The sequence below is a fragment of the Ranitomeya imitator genome, chromosome 2 (genome assembly GCF_032444005.1).
Source record: "Ranitomeya imitator isolate aRanImi1 chromosome 2, aRanImi1.pri, whole genome shotgun sequence".
Classification (NCBI taxonomy): Eukaryota; Metazoa; Chordata; class Amphibia; order Anura; family Dendrobatidae; genus Ranitomeya; species Ranitomeya imitator.
The window spans coordinates 103,378,470-103,392,136 of NC_091283.1; the positions used below are offsets into that span (position 1 = coordinate 103,378,470).

The window sequence follows — 13,667 nt, forward strand, 5'->3', positions numbered from 1 at the left end:
ACAGCTGACATGTCCCGGCTTTGGTGCGGGCTCACCGCGGAGCCCTGCATCAAAGCAGGGGAGCCGGCATCGGACGGTATAGTACGTCCGATGCCGGTAAGGGGTTAAACACAATATTAATAGTAAAAAAAAAAAAGCTAAAGGAGCGCAAATAGGGTCTTATCCAACAAACAATTAAAATAATTGACCGGATTCATAAATTTATGCGTTTTGAAACGTTGTTCAGCTGCTGGATCCATAGGTTGTCAAACCAATGAACTGAAGATATGCAAAATTTTTGGATTGTTTCCGCCCTACCTATTGAAGACGTTAATTACCAAGAATTATTAAACATGCGGGTTTATTCAAAACGTGTTGAGTAAAAGCGCATGCTTAATAGTGATGAGCAAACATACTCGTTACTCAAGATTTTTCGAGCACACTCGGGGGTCCTCCAAGTATTTTTTAGTGCTCGGAGATTTAGCTTTTCTTGCCGCAGCTGAATGATTTACATCTGTTAGCCTGAATAAGTACATGTGGGGATTCCCTAGCAACCAGGCAACCCCCACATGTACTTATGCTGGCTAACAGATGTAAATCATTCAGCTGCGGCAAGAAAAACTAAATCTCCGAGCACTAAAAAATACTCGGAGGACCCTCGAGTGTGCTCGAAGAATCTCGAGTAACGAGTATATTCTCTCATCACTAATGCTTAATAATTCTTGGTAACTAACGACTTCAATAATAGGTAGGGCAGAAACAATCCACAAAATTTTCCATATAGTCAATTAATAATTCAGTTCATAATATAGAGGTCCAGATATACAACAAAACAGTATAAAGTCAGATTCTGTGCAATACCTGGACTGTCGGCAGCGGTTTGCTCAGTCGTCTTTGTTTCTACTTCCTGTGGACTTGTGACTAGATTTTTTTGCAGGATACATTCAGTTCCCTGGAAAATGAGCACAAAGTTGTAATAACACAATTCTTTCTAGGTATTATAAGGTGATGGCCGGGGTACAGCAGGCATCCTCTGTACGAGACCGGTAGAAGACATTGGAGCAGATTTACAGTATATATTTTTGACAATTTTGTCACCCCTCCTGAAGTTGTTTTGAAAAAACAAAAACAGTCTTACTCACCCTTCCCGGATTTAGCGCTTTGTCTCTGCCACTGCACCCAGTGTGTTATTGTCTGCAGTGCCCTCTTCATGTCATCAGCACTGCAGCCAATAACTGACCTGTGGCTGTGAGTGGTCCAAGTCATCAACTCCAGCAGAGATGTTGAGCTGAGCAAATGGCTGCTGAGCTGAGCAAATGGCTGCTGACGTGACGTCACAACTGGAGGCAAGAACAGACGCCAGAAGCACCAGTGGAGATTCAGGGTTGGACCCAAAGAATGGTGAGAAAAGTGCAGGTTTTTTTTAAAGAAAATAAAACAAACTGTGGCCAGGGATAGTGTTTTTTCTGGAAACAGAAAATCCCTTTAATACATCGATTCGTATTTATGAAGCCTCTGCATCCTATTTTCTCATCTTCTCACAAATACTCGGAGATCACCCAAGCAGGCTCGGGAAAACCCGAGCAACGAGTATACTCGCTCATCACTGATCGCAATCCAAATATACTGCTGGAGGTGAGGAAGATCCCCAAGGGCTAGGAATTGTGTGGGAGGCCATCATAAGAGTCGGCCTTATACTCCGACTAAAAGGTATCTACTACTGGAAGGGTGGGGCATGGGCAGTGTCGGATTGGGCTGCCTACGGCCCACCGGTAACATTGATTCCGGCGGATCACTGTTCAGCTGGTTTACCCTCATTCATAAATCTGGCATTTTGTTAAATGAATGACGAGATGCTGCCTTTGTCTGTACATAGTGAATTAAGTGTACACTCCCGCACAGGGGCCCACTGGGGCATTCACCGGGTTCTACTGTGGGCCAGTCCAAGCCTGGACATCGGTGGCCTACAGTGTGTGTCCTTTTGAGTTCTTAGAGGACAGTGAGGCCATAGTCATGGCATCAGGAGGGATGACAACCGATGACTATCAGGGTAATTGCTAGGGACATGGAGTGTATGTAGGGCACTTTGACATGAAACAACCTTCCATGTAAGGGGACATTGTAGCAGCTTTGACGTCAGTGACATAGTTAGATATACATCTCTTATAAGGACTCAGAATGGGTGGCATTGCCACAGGTCGAGACCAGCCAGGTAGTGACATCACAAACTGGATCAGTCCCTATAAATTAATCTTGATGAGGTCACCACCAACTTCATAAATGGGATTGTCCACAGATATGATGAATCTCATTTATTGCACCAGTGCATATGACATCATACAAGCGATATCACATGGAAGACTATTTTATACTGTTTTACTTCTACATCTAAATAAATGTAGATGGAACAGTATACGTGGATCAGAGTTTTAAAGTAATGGATGGTAATAAGGATTCTTCGTAAAGCACTGACTTTTCTTTGCAGAAAAGTTGAAAAATAAAATGCATTCTGGCAAAGACTACAACAAAATATCTTGAATTCCCTACCTCAACTTTCTCATTTTCGGCTGTGCTACTCTGCTCTTTGGCAAGCGGATGCTCCTGAAACCCTTTTTGTTTCAACTTTGCCATTGTAATCCATGCAGGTTCTAAAAAGAAAATTATGATTACATATTTTTATACATTGTGTAGAGGACTGTATACCAATTCAGACAAATTAAATATTCCCCAATAACTGAACCCTCAGTATAAACTATAATAATCCCATATTATCAGAATATTAATGATTGAACCAACATCCTTCTCATGCCATCACTAACCAAACCAGACTTGTAGAGTCAAGGAACAGTAAAGTCTAGAGCGAGAAATCAGATTGAGTTCACCCCTTTCTGCTCTACTTCAAAAATTCCAATAAATGGCTTATAGGTTACTACACTCTATTTTATACCCATTTTAATATACACATTTTGTATACAGTCCAATTAATCGAATGGTTAAAGATATACCAGAGTTTTCTTGTGGTGAAGGATCTTCTGCTTTTGATTTTGCCTGAATTTTAATTTCTGTAGTGGATTTATCCTCATTAGTGGGAGAGATTTTCGTAATTTGTGCACAGTCCGTGTTAACTTGTGTTTTTTTAGGACTTTGCATGTTTTTCTCTGAAGGTAAGGATGAGTTATCCCCAGAAGATATGCCTTGTTTGGAAGACATTTCTTGATGGTCGTCACTATACTTTATAGAAGATGAAGTCCGTCTAAGCCTGATACCAAAGTGAGCAGAAGATTCCTCTTTGTTTTTTTGAACATTATTCTTCTTACTATTACTTTGTACTACAGACTCCTCTGCACCATCAAAAGATTCAGACCTGTCCATATTAACCATCATATTCTTGATGAAGGGACTATCTTTGATACTAGATCCACTTGGAAGTGCTCTTTGCCATGCTGGGGTTACAGTAAACCTTACTGGTTTTGCAGATCCTTTAACGTTACTCTCAGGATTTGGCTCTGCTGCTTTAATTACTTTGCCTATTTCTATGGAAGTTTCACTGTTTGAAAGAAGACCAACATCAGGCACAACGGTGGAGACATCTGTGTAGAAAGAGTCATTGGCATTTATTATTATAGTAGGTGCCTTGCTATCATTTACACTAACAACATCTGAATGTTCTTTATCGCTACCTTCAGTATTACTCAGATCAATGGTTTTTGGTTCTTGTTCGGAAGGCGAGTGCTCGATCTTACCCTCATTAGCTTCAACCAGTTGATCAGACACTTCTAGGAGAAGTTCTGCATTTTGTAATATTGTACCAGGATACTCATCGTCATTAGTTTCATACGAATCAACATCTTCAAAAGAAACCTGAACCGCTTGAACTTCCTCATCCTTTATCATGGGAGTGACTGGTTCTAGTGACAACACACAGTCTTGTAAGGACTCACCTTCAACCAAGTCACTTTCCATCACATTTAATAAATCTTTTTCTACACTTGATAAGACTTTGCCATGCCCATTGCATTCTTTATCTATTATTTCACTCACTGCAACGGTTTCTGCTTTTTCTAGGTTTGGCTGGTAATTTCCTAATGTTCCACAAACTAGGACTTGGCTGGTGTTTAAATTGGGATTTTCTATTTGAACAATGTTATTTTCAGGAGAATCAACATGGAGTTCAGAAGGTTTAACCATATCTATGATCTCATTATTTACATGGCTAGGTTGGAAATCACAAGTTTCTGATGATGTAATAACTTCGTCCCTTTTTGAATCTTCTGCAGATGCATCGATCTGATTTTCTGTAGACATGCGACTTCCATCCACATCAGTTTCACTACATATTTCTTCATTCTGAAATGACCATGTTTGGTTCTCAAGCAGAGTGGCTTCCAAAAGCAAATGTGCATTGGAATTTTTGGAATTCATTTGCGATACATCCGTTTGTAGGTCACAAACAGAGACAATTGTATCTTCATTTGGTTTTTGCAGTAGAGCATCTAAAATAACAAAAATGAAATAAAAATGGTTAGGATAGTTGGGTTTTCTTTCCTGATTTAGGACAATCTACATCTCTAGTAGTTGGGCTGGCCTTCCTCAACTGCGAATCACCGTAAGTCACTGTGCTCAAGAACATACGCTGGTCATCCGAACAAGCTCCCATGAATATTATAAACCAACCAATGGAAACCTGCCAAACCAGCATACATCCCCCTAAAAACAGGTGACTAGAGTGTCAAGATCTGTACCTTACATAACTTTTCCTTTTCTAGCCATTCTAGTTCTGCCTTCTACTCCAAACCTTTTAAGACACCCTGGTGACCGTGACTGTTATGGCTGGCAATCAGGCAACACAGCGTGCAGTAATCAGCGCACATACAGAGATCTGGCAATAACCAAAAACAATAGGACGAGCTCTGAGACGTGGAATCTCTGTAGACTGCAGTACCTGATCTATCCTCACACAACTATAAGCAGCAGTGGATTGCGCCTAACAACTACCTATGCAACTCGGCACTGCCTGAGGAGCTGACTAGCCTGAAGATAGAAATACAAGCCTGACTTACCTCAGAGAAATACCCCAAAGGAATAGGCAGCCCCCCACATATAATGACTGTTAGCAAGATGAAAAGACAAACGTAGGAATGAAATAGATTCAGCAAAGTGAGGCCCGATATTCTAGACAGAGCGAGGATAGCAAAGAGAACTATGCAGTCTACAAAAAACCCTAAAACGAAAACCACGCAAAGGGGCAAAAAGACCCACCGTGCCGAACTAACAGCACGGCGGTGCACCCCTCTGCTTCTCAGAGCTTCCAGCAAAAGACAATAGCAAGCTGGACAGAAAAAAACAGAAAACAAACTAGAAGCACTTATCTAGCAGAGCAGCAGGCCCAAGGAAAGATGCAGTAGCTCAGATCCAACACTGGAACATTGACAAGGAGCAAGGAAGACAGACTCAGGTGGAGCTAAATAGCAAGGCAGCCAACGAGCTCACCAAAACACCTGAGGGAGGAAGCCCAGAGACTGCAATACCACTTGTGACCACAGAAGTGAACTCAGCCACAGAATTCACAACAGTACCCCCCCCCTTGAGGAGGGGTCACCGAACCCTCACCAGAACCCCCAGGCCGACCAGGATGAGCCACATGAAAGGCACGAACAAGATCTGGGGCATGGACATCAGAGGCAAAAACCCAGGAATTATCTTCCTGAGCATAACCCTTCCATTTGACCAGATACTGGAGTTTCCGTCTAGAGACACGAGAATCCAAAATCTTCTCCACAATATACTCCAATTCCCCCTCCACCAAAACAGGGGCAGGAGGCTCCACAGATGGAACCATAGGTGCCACGTATCTCCTCAACAACGACCTATGGAATACATTATGTATGGAAAAGGAGTCTGGGAGGGTCAGACGAAAAGACACCGGATTGAGAATCTCAGAAATCCTATACGGACCAATAAAACGAGGTTTAAATTTAGGAGAGGAAACCTTCATAGGAATATGACGAGAAGATAACCAAACCAAATCCCCAACACGAAGTCGGGGTCCCACACGGCGTCTGCGATTAGCGAAAAGCTGAGCCTTCTCCTGGGACAAGGTCAAATTGTCCACTACCTGAGTCCAGATCTGCTGCAACCTGTCCACCACAGAATCCACACCAGGACAGTCCGAAGACTCAACCTGTCCTGAAGAGAAACGAGGATGGAACCCAGAATTGCAGAAAAATGGAGAGACCAAGGTAGCCGAGCTGGCCCGATTATTAAGGGCGAACTCAGCCAACGGCAAAAATGACACCCAATCATCCTGGTCAGCGGAAACAAAACATCTCAGATATGTTTCCAAGGTCTGATTGGTTCGTTCGGTCTGGCCATTAGTCTGAGGATGGAAGGCCGAGGAGAAAGATAGGTCAATGCCCATCCTACCACAAAAGGCTCGCCAGAACCTCGAGACAAACTGGGAACCTCTGTCAGAAACAATATTCTCAGGAATGCCATGTAAACGAACCACATGCTGGAAGAACAAAGGCACCAAATCAGAGGAGGAAGGCAATTTAACCAAGGGCACCAGATGGACCATTTTAGAAAAGCGATCACAGACCACCCAAATGACCGACATTTTTTGAGAAACGGGAAGGTCAGAAATGAAATCCATCGAAATATGTGTCCAAGGCCTCTTCGGGACCGGCAAGGGCAAAAGCAACCCACTGGCACGTGAACAGCAGGGCTTAGCCCTAGCACAAATTCCACAGGACTGCACAAAAGCACGCACATCCCGTGACAGAGATGGCCACCAGAAGGATCTAGCAACCAACTCCCTGGTACCAAAGATTCCTGGATGACCGGCCAGCACCGAACAATGAAATTCAGAGATAACTTTACTAGTCCACCTATCAGGGACGAACAGTTTCTCGGCCGGACAACGATCAGGTTTATTAGCCTGAAATTTCTGCAACACTCTCCGCAAATCAGGGGAGATGGCAGACACAATGACTCCTTCCTTGAGGATACTCGCCGGCTCAGATAACCCCGGAGAGTCGGGCACAAAACTCCTAGACAGAGCATCCGCCTTCACATTTTTAGAGCCCGGAAGGTATGAAATCACAAAATCAAAACGAGCAAAAAATAACGACCAACGGGCCTGTCTAGGATTCAAGCGCTTGGCAGACTCGAGATAAGTCAAGTTCTTATGATCAGTCAATACCACCACGCGATGCTTAGCACCCTCAAGCCAATGACGCCACTCCTCGAATGCCCACTTCATGGCCAGCAACTCTCGGTTGCCCACATCATAATTACGCTCAGCAGCAGAAAATTTCCTGGAAAAGAAAGCACATGGTTTGAACACTGAGCAACCAGAACCTCTCTGTGACAAAACCGCCCCTGCACCAATCTCAGAAGCATCAACCTCGACCTGGAACGGAAGAGAAACATCAGGTTGACACAACACAGGGGCACAGCAAAAACGACGCTTCAACTCCTGAAAAGCTTCCACGGCAGCAGAAGACCAATTAACCAAATCAGCACCCTTCTTGGTCAAATCGGTCAATGGTCTGGCAATGCTAGAAAAATTACAGATGAAGTGACGATAAAAATTAGCAAAGCCCAGGAATTTCTGCAGACTTTTTAGAGATGTCGGCTGAGTCCAATCCTGGATGGCCTGAACCTTAACCGGATCCATCTCGATAGTAGAAGGGGAAAAGATGAACCCCAAAAATGAAACTTTCTGCACACCGAAGAGACACTTTGATCCCTTCACGAACAAGGAATTAGCACGCAGTACCTGGAAAACCATTCTGACTTGCTTCACATGAGACTCCCAATCATCTGAGAAGATCAAAATGTCATCCAAGTAAACAATCAAGAATTTATCCAGATACTCACGGAAAATGTCATGCATAAAAGACTGAAAAACAGATGGAGCATTGGCAAGTCCGAACGGCATCACCAGATACTCAAAATGACCCTCGGGCGTATTAAATGCCGTTTTCCATTCATCTCCCTGCCTGATTCTCACCAGATTATACGCACCACGAAGATCAATCTTAGTAAACCAACTAGCCCCCTTAATCCGAGCAAACAAGTCAGAAATCAATGGCAAGGGATACTGAAACTTAACAGTGATCTTATTAAGAAGGCGGTAATCAATACACGGTCTTAGCGAACCATCCTTCTTGGCTACAAAAAAGAACCCTGCTCCCAATGGTGACGACGATGGGCGAATATGTCCCTTCTCCAGGGACTCCTTCACATAACTGCGCATAGCGGCGTGTTCAGGTACGGACAAATTAAATAAACGACCCTTAGGGAATTTACTACCAGGAATCAAATCGATAGCACAATCACAATTCCTATGCGGAGGTAGGGCATCAGACTTGGACTCTTCAAATACATCCTGAAAGTCCGACAAGAACTCTGGGATGTCAGAAGGAATGGATGACGAAATAGACAAAAATGGAACATCACCATGTACTCCCTGACAACCCCAGCTGGTTACCGACATAGAGTTCCAATCCAATACTGGATTATGGGTTTGTAGCCATGGCAACCCCAACACGACCACATCATGCAAATTATGCAGTACCAGAAAGCGAATAACTTCCTGATGTGCAGGAGCCATGCACATGGTCAGCTGGGCCCAGTACTGAGGCTTATTCTTGGCCAAAGGTGTAGCATCAATTCCTCTCAACGGAATAGGACACCGCAAAGGCTCCAAGAAAAATCCACAACGTTTAGCATAATCCAAATCCATCAGATTCAGGGCAGCGCCTGAATCCACAAACGCCATGACAGAATACGATGACAAAGAGCACATTAAGGTAATGGACAAAAGGAATTTGGACTGTACAGTACCAATAACGGCAGAGCTATCGAACCGCCTAGTGCGTTTAGGACAATTAGAAATAGCATGAGTAGAATCACCACAATAGAAACACAGTCTGTTCAGACGTCTGTGTTCTTGCCGTTCTACTTTAGTCATAGTCCTGTCGCACTGCATAGGCTCAGGTTTACTCTCAGGCAGTACCGCCAGATGGTGCACAGATTTACGCTCGCGCAAGCGACGACCGATCTGAATGGCCAAGGACATAGACTCATTCAAACCAGCAGGCATAGGAAATCCCACCATTACATCCTTAAGAGCTTCAGAGAGACCCTTTCTGAACAAAGCCGCTAGTGCAGATTCATTCCACAGAGTGAGTACTGACCATTTCCTAAATTTCTGACAATATACTTCTACATCATCCTGACCCTGGCATAAAGCCAGCAGATTTTTCTCAGCCTGATCCACTGAATTAGGCTCATCGTAAAGCAATCCGAGCGCCAGGAAAAATGCATCAACATTACTCAATGCAGAATCTCCTGGTGCAAGAGAAAACGCCCAGTCCTGTGGGTCGCCGCGCAAAAAAGAAATAATAATCAAAACCTGTTGAATAGGATTACCAGAAGAATGAGGTTTCAAGGCCAAAAATAGCTTACAATTATTTCTGAAGCTCAGGAACTTAGTTCTGTCACCAAAAAACAAATCAGGAATCGGAATTCTTGGTTCTAGCATCGATTTCTGATCAATAGTATCTTGAATCTTTTGTACATTTACAACGAGATTATCCATTGAGGAGCACAGAGCCTGAATATCCATGTCCACAGCTGTGTCCTGAAGCACTCTAATGTCTAGGGGAAAAAAAAGACTGAAGACAGAGCTAAGAAAAAAAAATGATGTCAGGATTTCTTTTTTCCCTCTATTGGGAATCATTGGTGTGGCTCCTTGTACTGTTATGGCTGGCAATCAGGCAACACAGCGTGCAGTAATCAGCGCACATACAGAGATCTGGCAATAACCAAAAACAATAGGACGAGCTCTGAGACGTGGAATCTCTGTAGACTGCAGTACCTGATCTATCCTCACACAACTATAAGCAGCAGTGGATTGCGCCTAACAACTACCTATGCAACTCGGCACTGCCTGAGGAGCTGACTAGCCTGAAGATAGAAATACAAGCCTGACTTACCTCAGAGAAATACCCCAAAGGAATAGGCAGCCCCCCACATATAATGACTGTTAGCAAGATGAAAAGACAAACGTAGGAATGAAATAGATTCAGCAAAGTGAGGCCCGATATTCTAGACAGAGCGAGGATAGCAAAGAGAACTATGCAGTCTACAAAAAACCCTAAAACGAAAACCACGCAAAGGGGCAAAAAGACCCACCGTGCCGAACTAACAGCACGGCGGTGCACCCCTCTGCTTCTCAGAGCTTCCAGCAAAAGACAATAGCAAGCTGGACAGAAAAAAACAGAAAACAAACTAGAAGCACTTATCTAGCAGAGCAGCAGGCCCAAGGAAAGATGCAGTAGCTCAGATCCAACACTGGAACATTGACAAGGAGCAAGGAAGACAGACTCAGGTGGAGCTAAATAGCAAGGCAGCCAACGAGCTCACCAAAACACCTGAGGGAGGAAGCCCAGAGACTGCAATACCACTTGTGACCACAGAAGTGAACTCAGCCACAGAATTCACAACACGTGACCATTGCGTCACTGCCATTTTACCTCAGGTAAGCAGCTTCATACATTGTGTGCTGGCCTGACTGAATCAGGGTATCTCAAACCTCTGGTCATTAACTCCTATACAGTCTAGTGACCACAATATTTCATTGTCTGGCTGTTTTCAGTCTGCCAGTTGACTCAAGTTGTGTGGATTCTTCTGGAAATCAGTTGATATTCATATGAAAGCACACAACTTTGATGCATAAACTGTAGTTGAAGCAATGAGAATGAGTGTAAGGCTACGTTCACATTTGCGTTGTTGGGCGCAGTGTCGTCGACGCATACGTCATGCACCCCTATCTCTAACATGGGGGGGGGGGGCGCATGGACATGCTCCGGTATGCGTTGTATTGCGTTTTACGACGCATGCGTCAATTTGACGCACCAGACAGGACGCGGACGACGCTACTTGCAGCGTTTTCCCTGCGCCAAAATTCATGAACATTACTAGTTTATGTCAATGTATGCGTCAAAAAACGCAGTGTTGTGTATATGCGTTGTTGGTTGCGTTGACGACGCTGCGCCCAACAATGCAAATGTGAACGTAGCCTTATTCATCATTCTAATTATATCAATTCTATGATGACCATTTTAATTAAACATTAGTACTGGAACACACAACATTGTGCTTCAAATATTTTATTCAAGACTCATGTTTTTTGCTACAATTTTTCTAAAACAATAAAAATACAATACAATAATGACCGTTAGCACAAGGAATATAACATTAGCAACCTTCTAGTATGAGCATAATGGATACATTTCGTTCTGTCGGTTGGCCATTTCCATGCATCATTTTCATATGGTTACTTAATTATACTTCTTGTGCCATTTTAGTAGTTCGCTTAGATTGTCAAGTCTGGTCAATCATCCAGTCCTTGAAAAATTAAATAATTGCACTCCTTTCCCAAAAACATATGCCTACACAATTTATCACTACTATACCATCTATCTGATCTTAACTCTTTCAAGACATGCGCAGTATATATGTGGCGCAAGTTGGAAGCAGGTGTATGGAGCGGGCTCATGCAGCAGGCCCGCCCGTACCTGGGAAGCGATGGCTGAGAAATACAGCCAGGACTTGCCGCTGTCAATCTCGGACCACAGCATTTAACTAATTTAGCACGAGTGTCCTCACTTCCACCTATCGGCACGACTGTGACGTGATCGTCGGTCTCCGATGGGTTGTCATGACAGACGGGAGGCAGCTGATGAACCCCGTGAATGTCATTACAGAACGCCCTTGAAACTCTGCCTGTGGCCGGGATTCAAAGGAGATGTGATTTCTGCTATATGCAGCAATGCTGAAGTATCGCAGCATACAGCCCAAGTGAACGGATGATCGCATCTTCAAGCCCCCCAAGAGAAGTTACAAAATCAGTAAATGGTAAACTAGAAATAAATAAAATGTTTAAAAAAATAAAAATAAATTCAAATCTAGTTCAAAGTCTAATCTATAAAAATATAAAAAACAATTAACCCGATCTGTAAACACCATAAACTGAAAAAATTCAAGAATGCCAAAATTAAGTTTTTTCGGGTTGCCATAATTTCACAAAAAATGCTGTAACAAGCTATAAAGTCACATCCATCTATACATGGTACTAATAAAAAAACATTGTCTTGCCCCGCAAAAAAAAATAAGCTAACATGCAGCTCTATCGGTTGGAAAACAAAAATGCTACAGATCTCAGAAAATGGCAACAACTCCACAAATTTTGTTTTTGCAAACTTTAGACTTTTTTATTTTTCACCATTAAAATAAAAAAAACTGGACAGGTTTGGTATGGCCATAATCGTATTTATGAGGAGAATCATATTGCATATCATATCGCATTTTTACCGCAAAATATTCAAGTCCCAAGAAACAATATTCAGAAGTCAACTAAAAATAAATACAAAAAAAAAAAAATTGCATGATGTTTTGTAGGCTAATAGTCAAATACCTTCTATATTTTTGACTTCTTCACTTGGTGCTTCATGCTCAACAAAAACTTTTTCTGAGTCCAGGTCCTTGACTGGTTGTTGCTCTTCCGTCTTTAAAAAGAAAGATTAAAATGTACAGTTTCATCACATAAGATGTAATGTGCACAGGAGACAGGACATCTGTTGTCCACAGTCCGAGAATACTGGTTTAGTTGTCAAACTTTTTTTTTTTGTAGACCTAGCCTATATAGACTCTTTCTGCACATATTATCTAAAGGTGTATAACGGTTGCATACCATGTTATAGTTCTCTTCTTCCTTTTTCATTTGTGCTGGATTGTTGGTTTCTTTAGTATACTGGAAAATAAAGTGCAGAATTTTAATCATTTAAATTATCGGAAACCTTCCAGGACCACCACCTCTCTTTGGTCTTGGGTCACGGAAGTGAACTGCAATATTCGGAACAGCCCACTGATAAAAGTTCATGAAGGAAAGCAATCCTGTTTTGTTTTTGTTTGTTTTTTTTAACCTTCATTTAACCCTTCCATCTTTGTGAGGCATTTGGACCTCAGATTTTTTTTTTTTTCTGATTCAAACTCGTACTTATAAAAGAAAATCTAGATACAGAGAGATTACATTTCGAAAAAAAAAAGTTTTGCTATAAAAAAAAAAATGTTCTTACCTGTGTTGGCTTCCCACTCATGTTTGGTGCTCTCCTTTTCTTTGGCTTAACTAAAATCTTGTGTTTTGCTGCAGAATTATCCAGGCAGGACACAGAAGTCGCTGGAGATGTGAAATCTGCTAGAGTGAAATGGCTGACGGAAGAGGTAGGACACGAAGGGACATTGGAGTGCAATGGACTGGTGGGACGTGAAGACAATTCAGAGGATTCCTACATATAGAATATTTTTTTTTAAAAAAGCTAGTTATTAGATAAACTCATAGCACAAGAAGCCTACATATTAATAGAAGGAAGATTATACATGGAGAAATAATAAAGTTAAAATTACACTAAACATACAAGGGAATGAAGATGAAAATGCTGTATATTTGGGTCTGGGAGGTAATGCATAAATTGCATGGCTCTCTATGCAGAAATAGCAGTGGGGAAGGTTTCTGTTGCACATAGCTGCTTACAAGTCTAAAGCGTGCTAATCTGTGTCTGCACATCTCACAATTGTGTGGTTTGACTAGATTTAAAGGCATTATTCAGCCCCTCTCA

The 13,667-nt window shown here is 42.4% G+C and overlaps 1 protein-coding gene across 5 annotated transcripts in view; it reads right to left on the bottom strand.

Moving 5' to 3' along the window:
- Nucleotides 1–13,667, bottom strand: part of KIAA1210 (KIAA1210 ortholog) — a 149,467-nt gene that overhangs the window by 5,203 nt on the left and 130,597 nt on the right. For all 5 annotated transcript variants that reach the window (XM_069747086.1, XM_069747085.1, XM_069747083.1 and 2 more), the window contains 6 exons: nucleotides 13,128–13,337; nucleotides 12,743–12,802; nucleotides 12,467–12,557; nucleotides 2,985–4,472; nucleotides 2,527–2,627; nucleotides 841–931 (listed from right to left, as the gene is read on the bottom strand). In XM_069747086.1, the coding sequence (XP_069603187.1) occupies nucleotides 841–931; nucleotides 2,527–2,627; nucleotides 2,985–4,472; nucleotides 12,467–12,557; nucleotides 12,743–12,802; nucleotides 13,128–13,337 (2,041 nt within the window). The remainder of the gene's footprint in view (nucleotides 1–840; nucleotides 932–2,526; nucleotides 2,628–2,984; nucleotides 4,473–12,466; nucleotides 12,558–12,742; nucleotides 12,803–13,127; nucleotides 13,338–13,667) is intronic.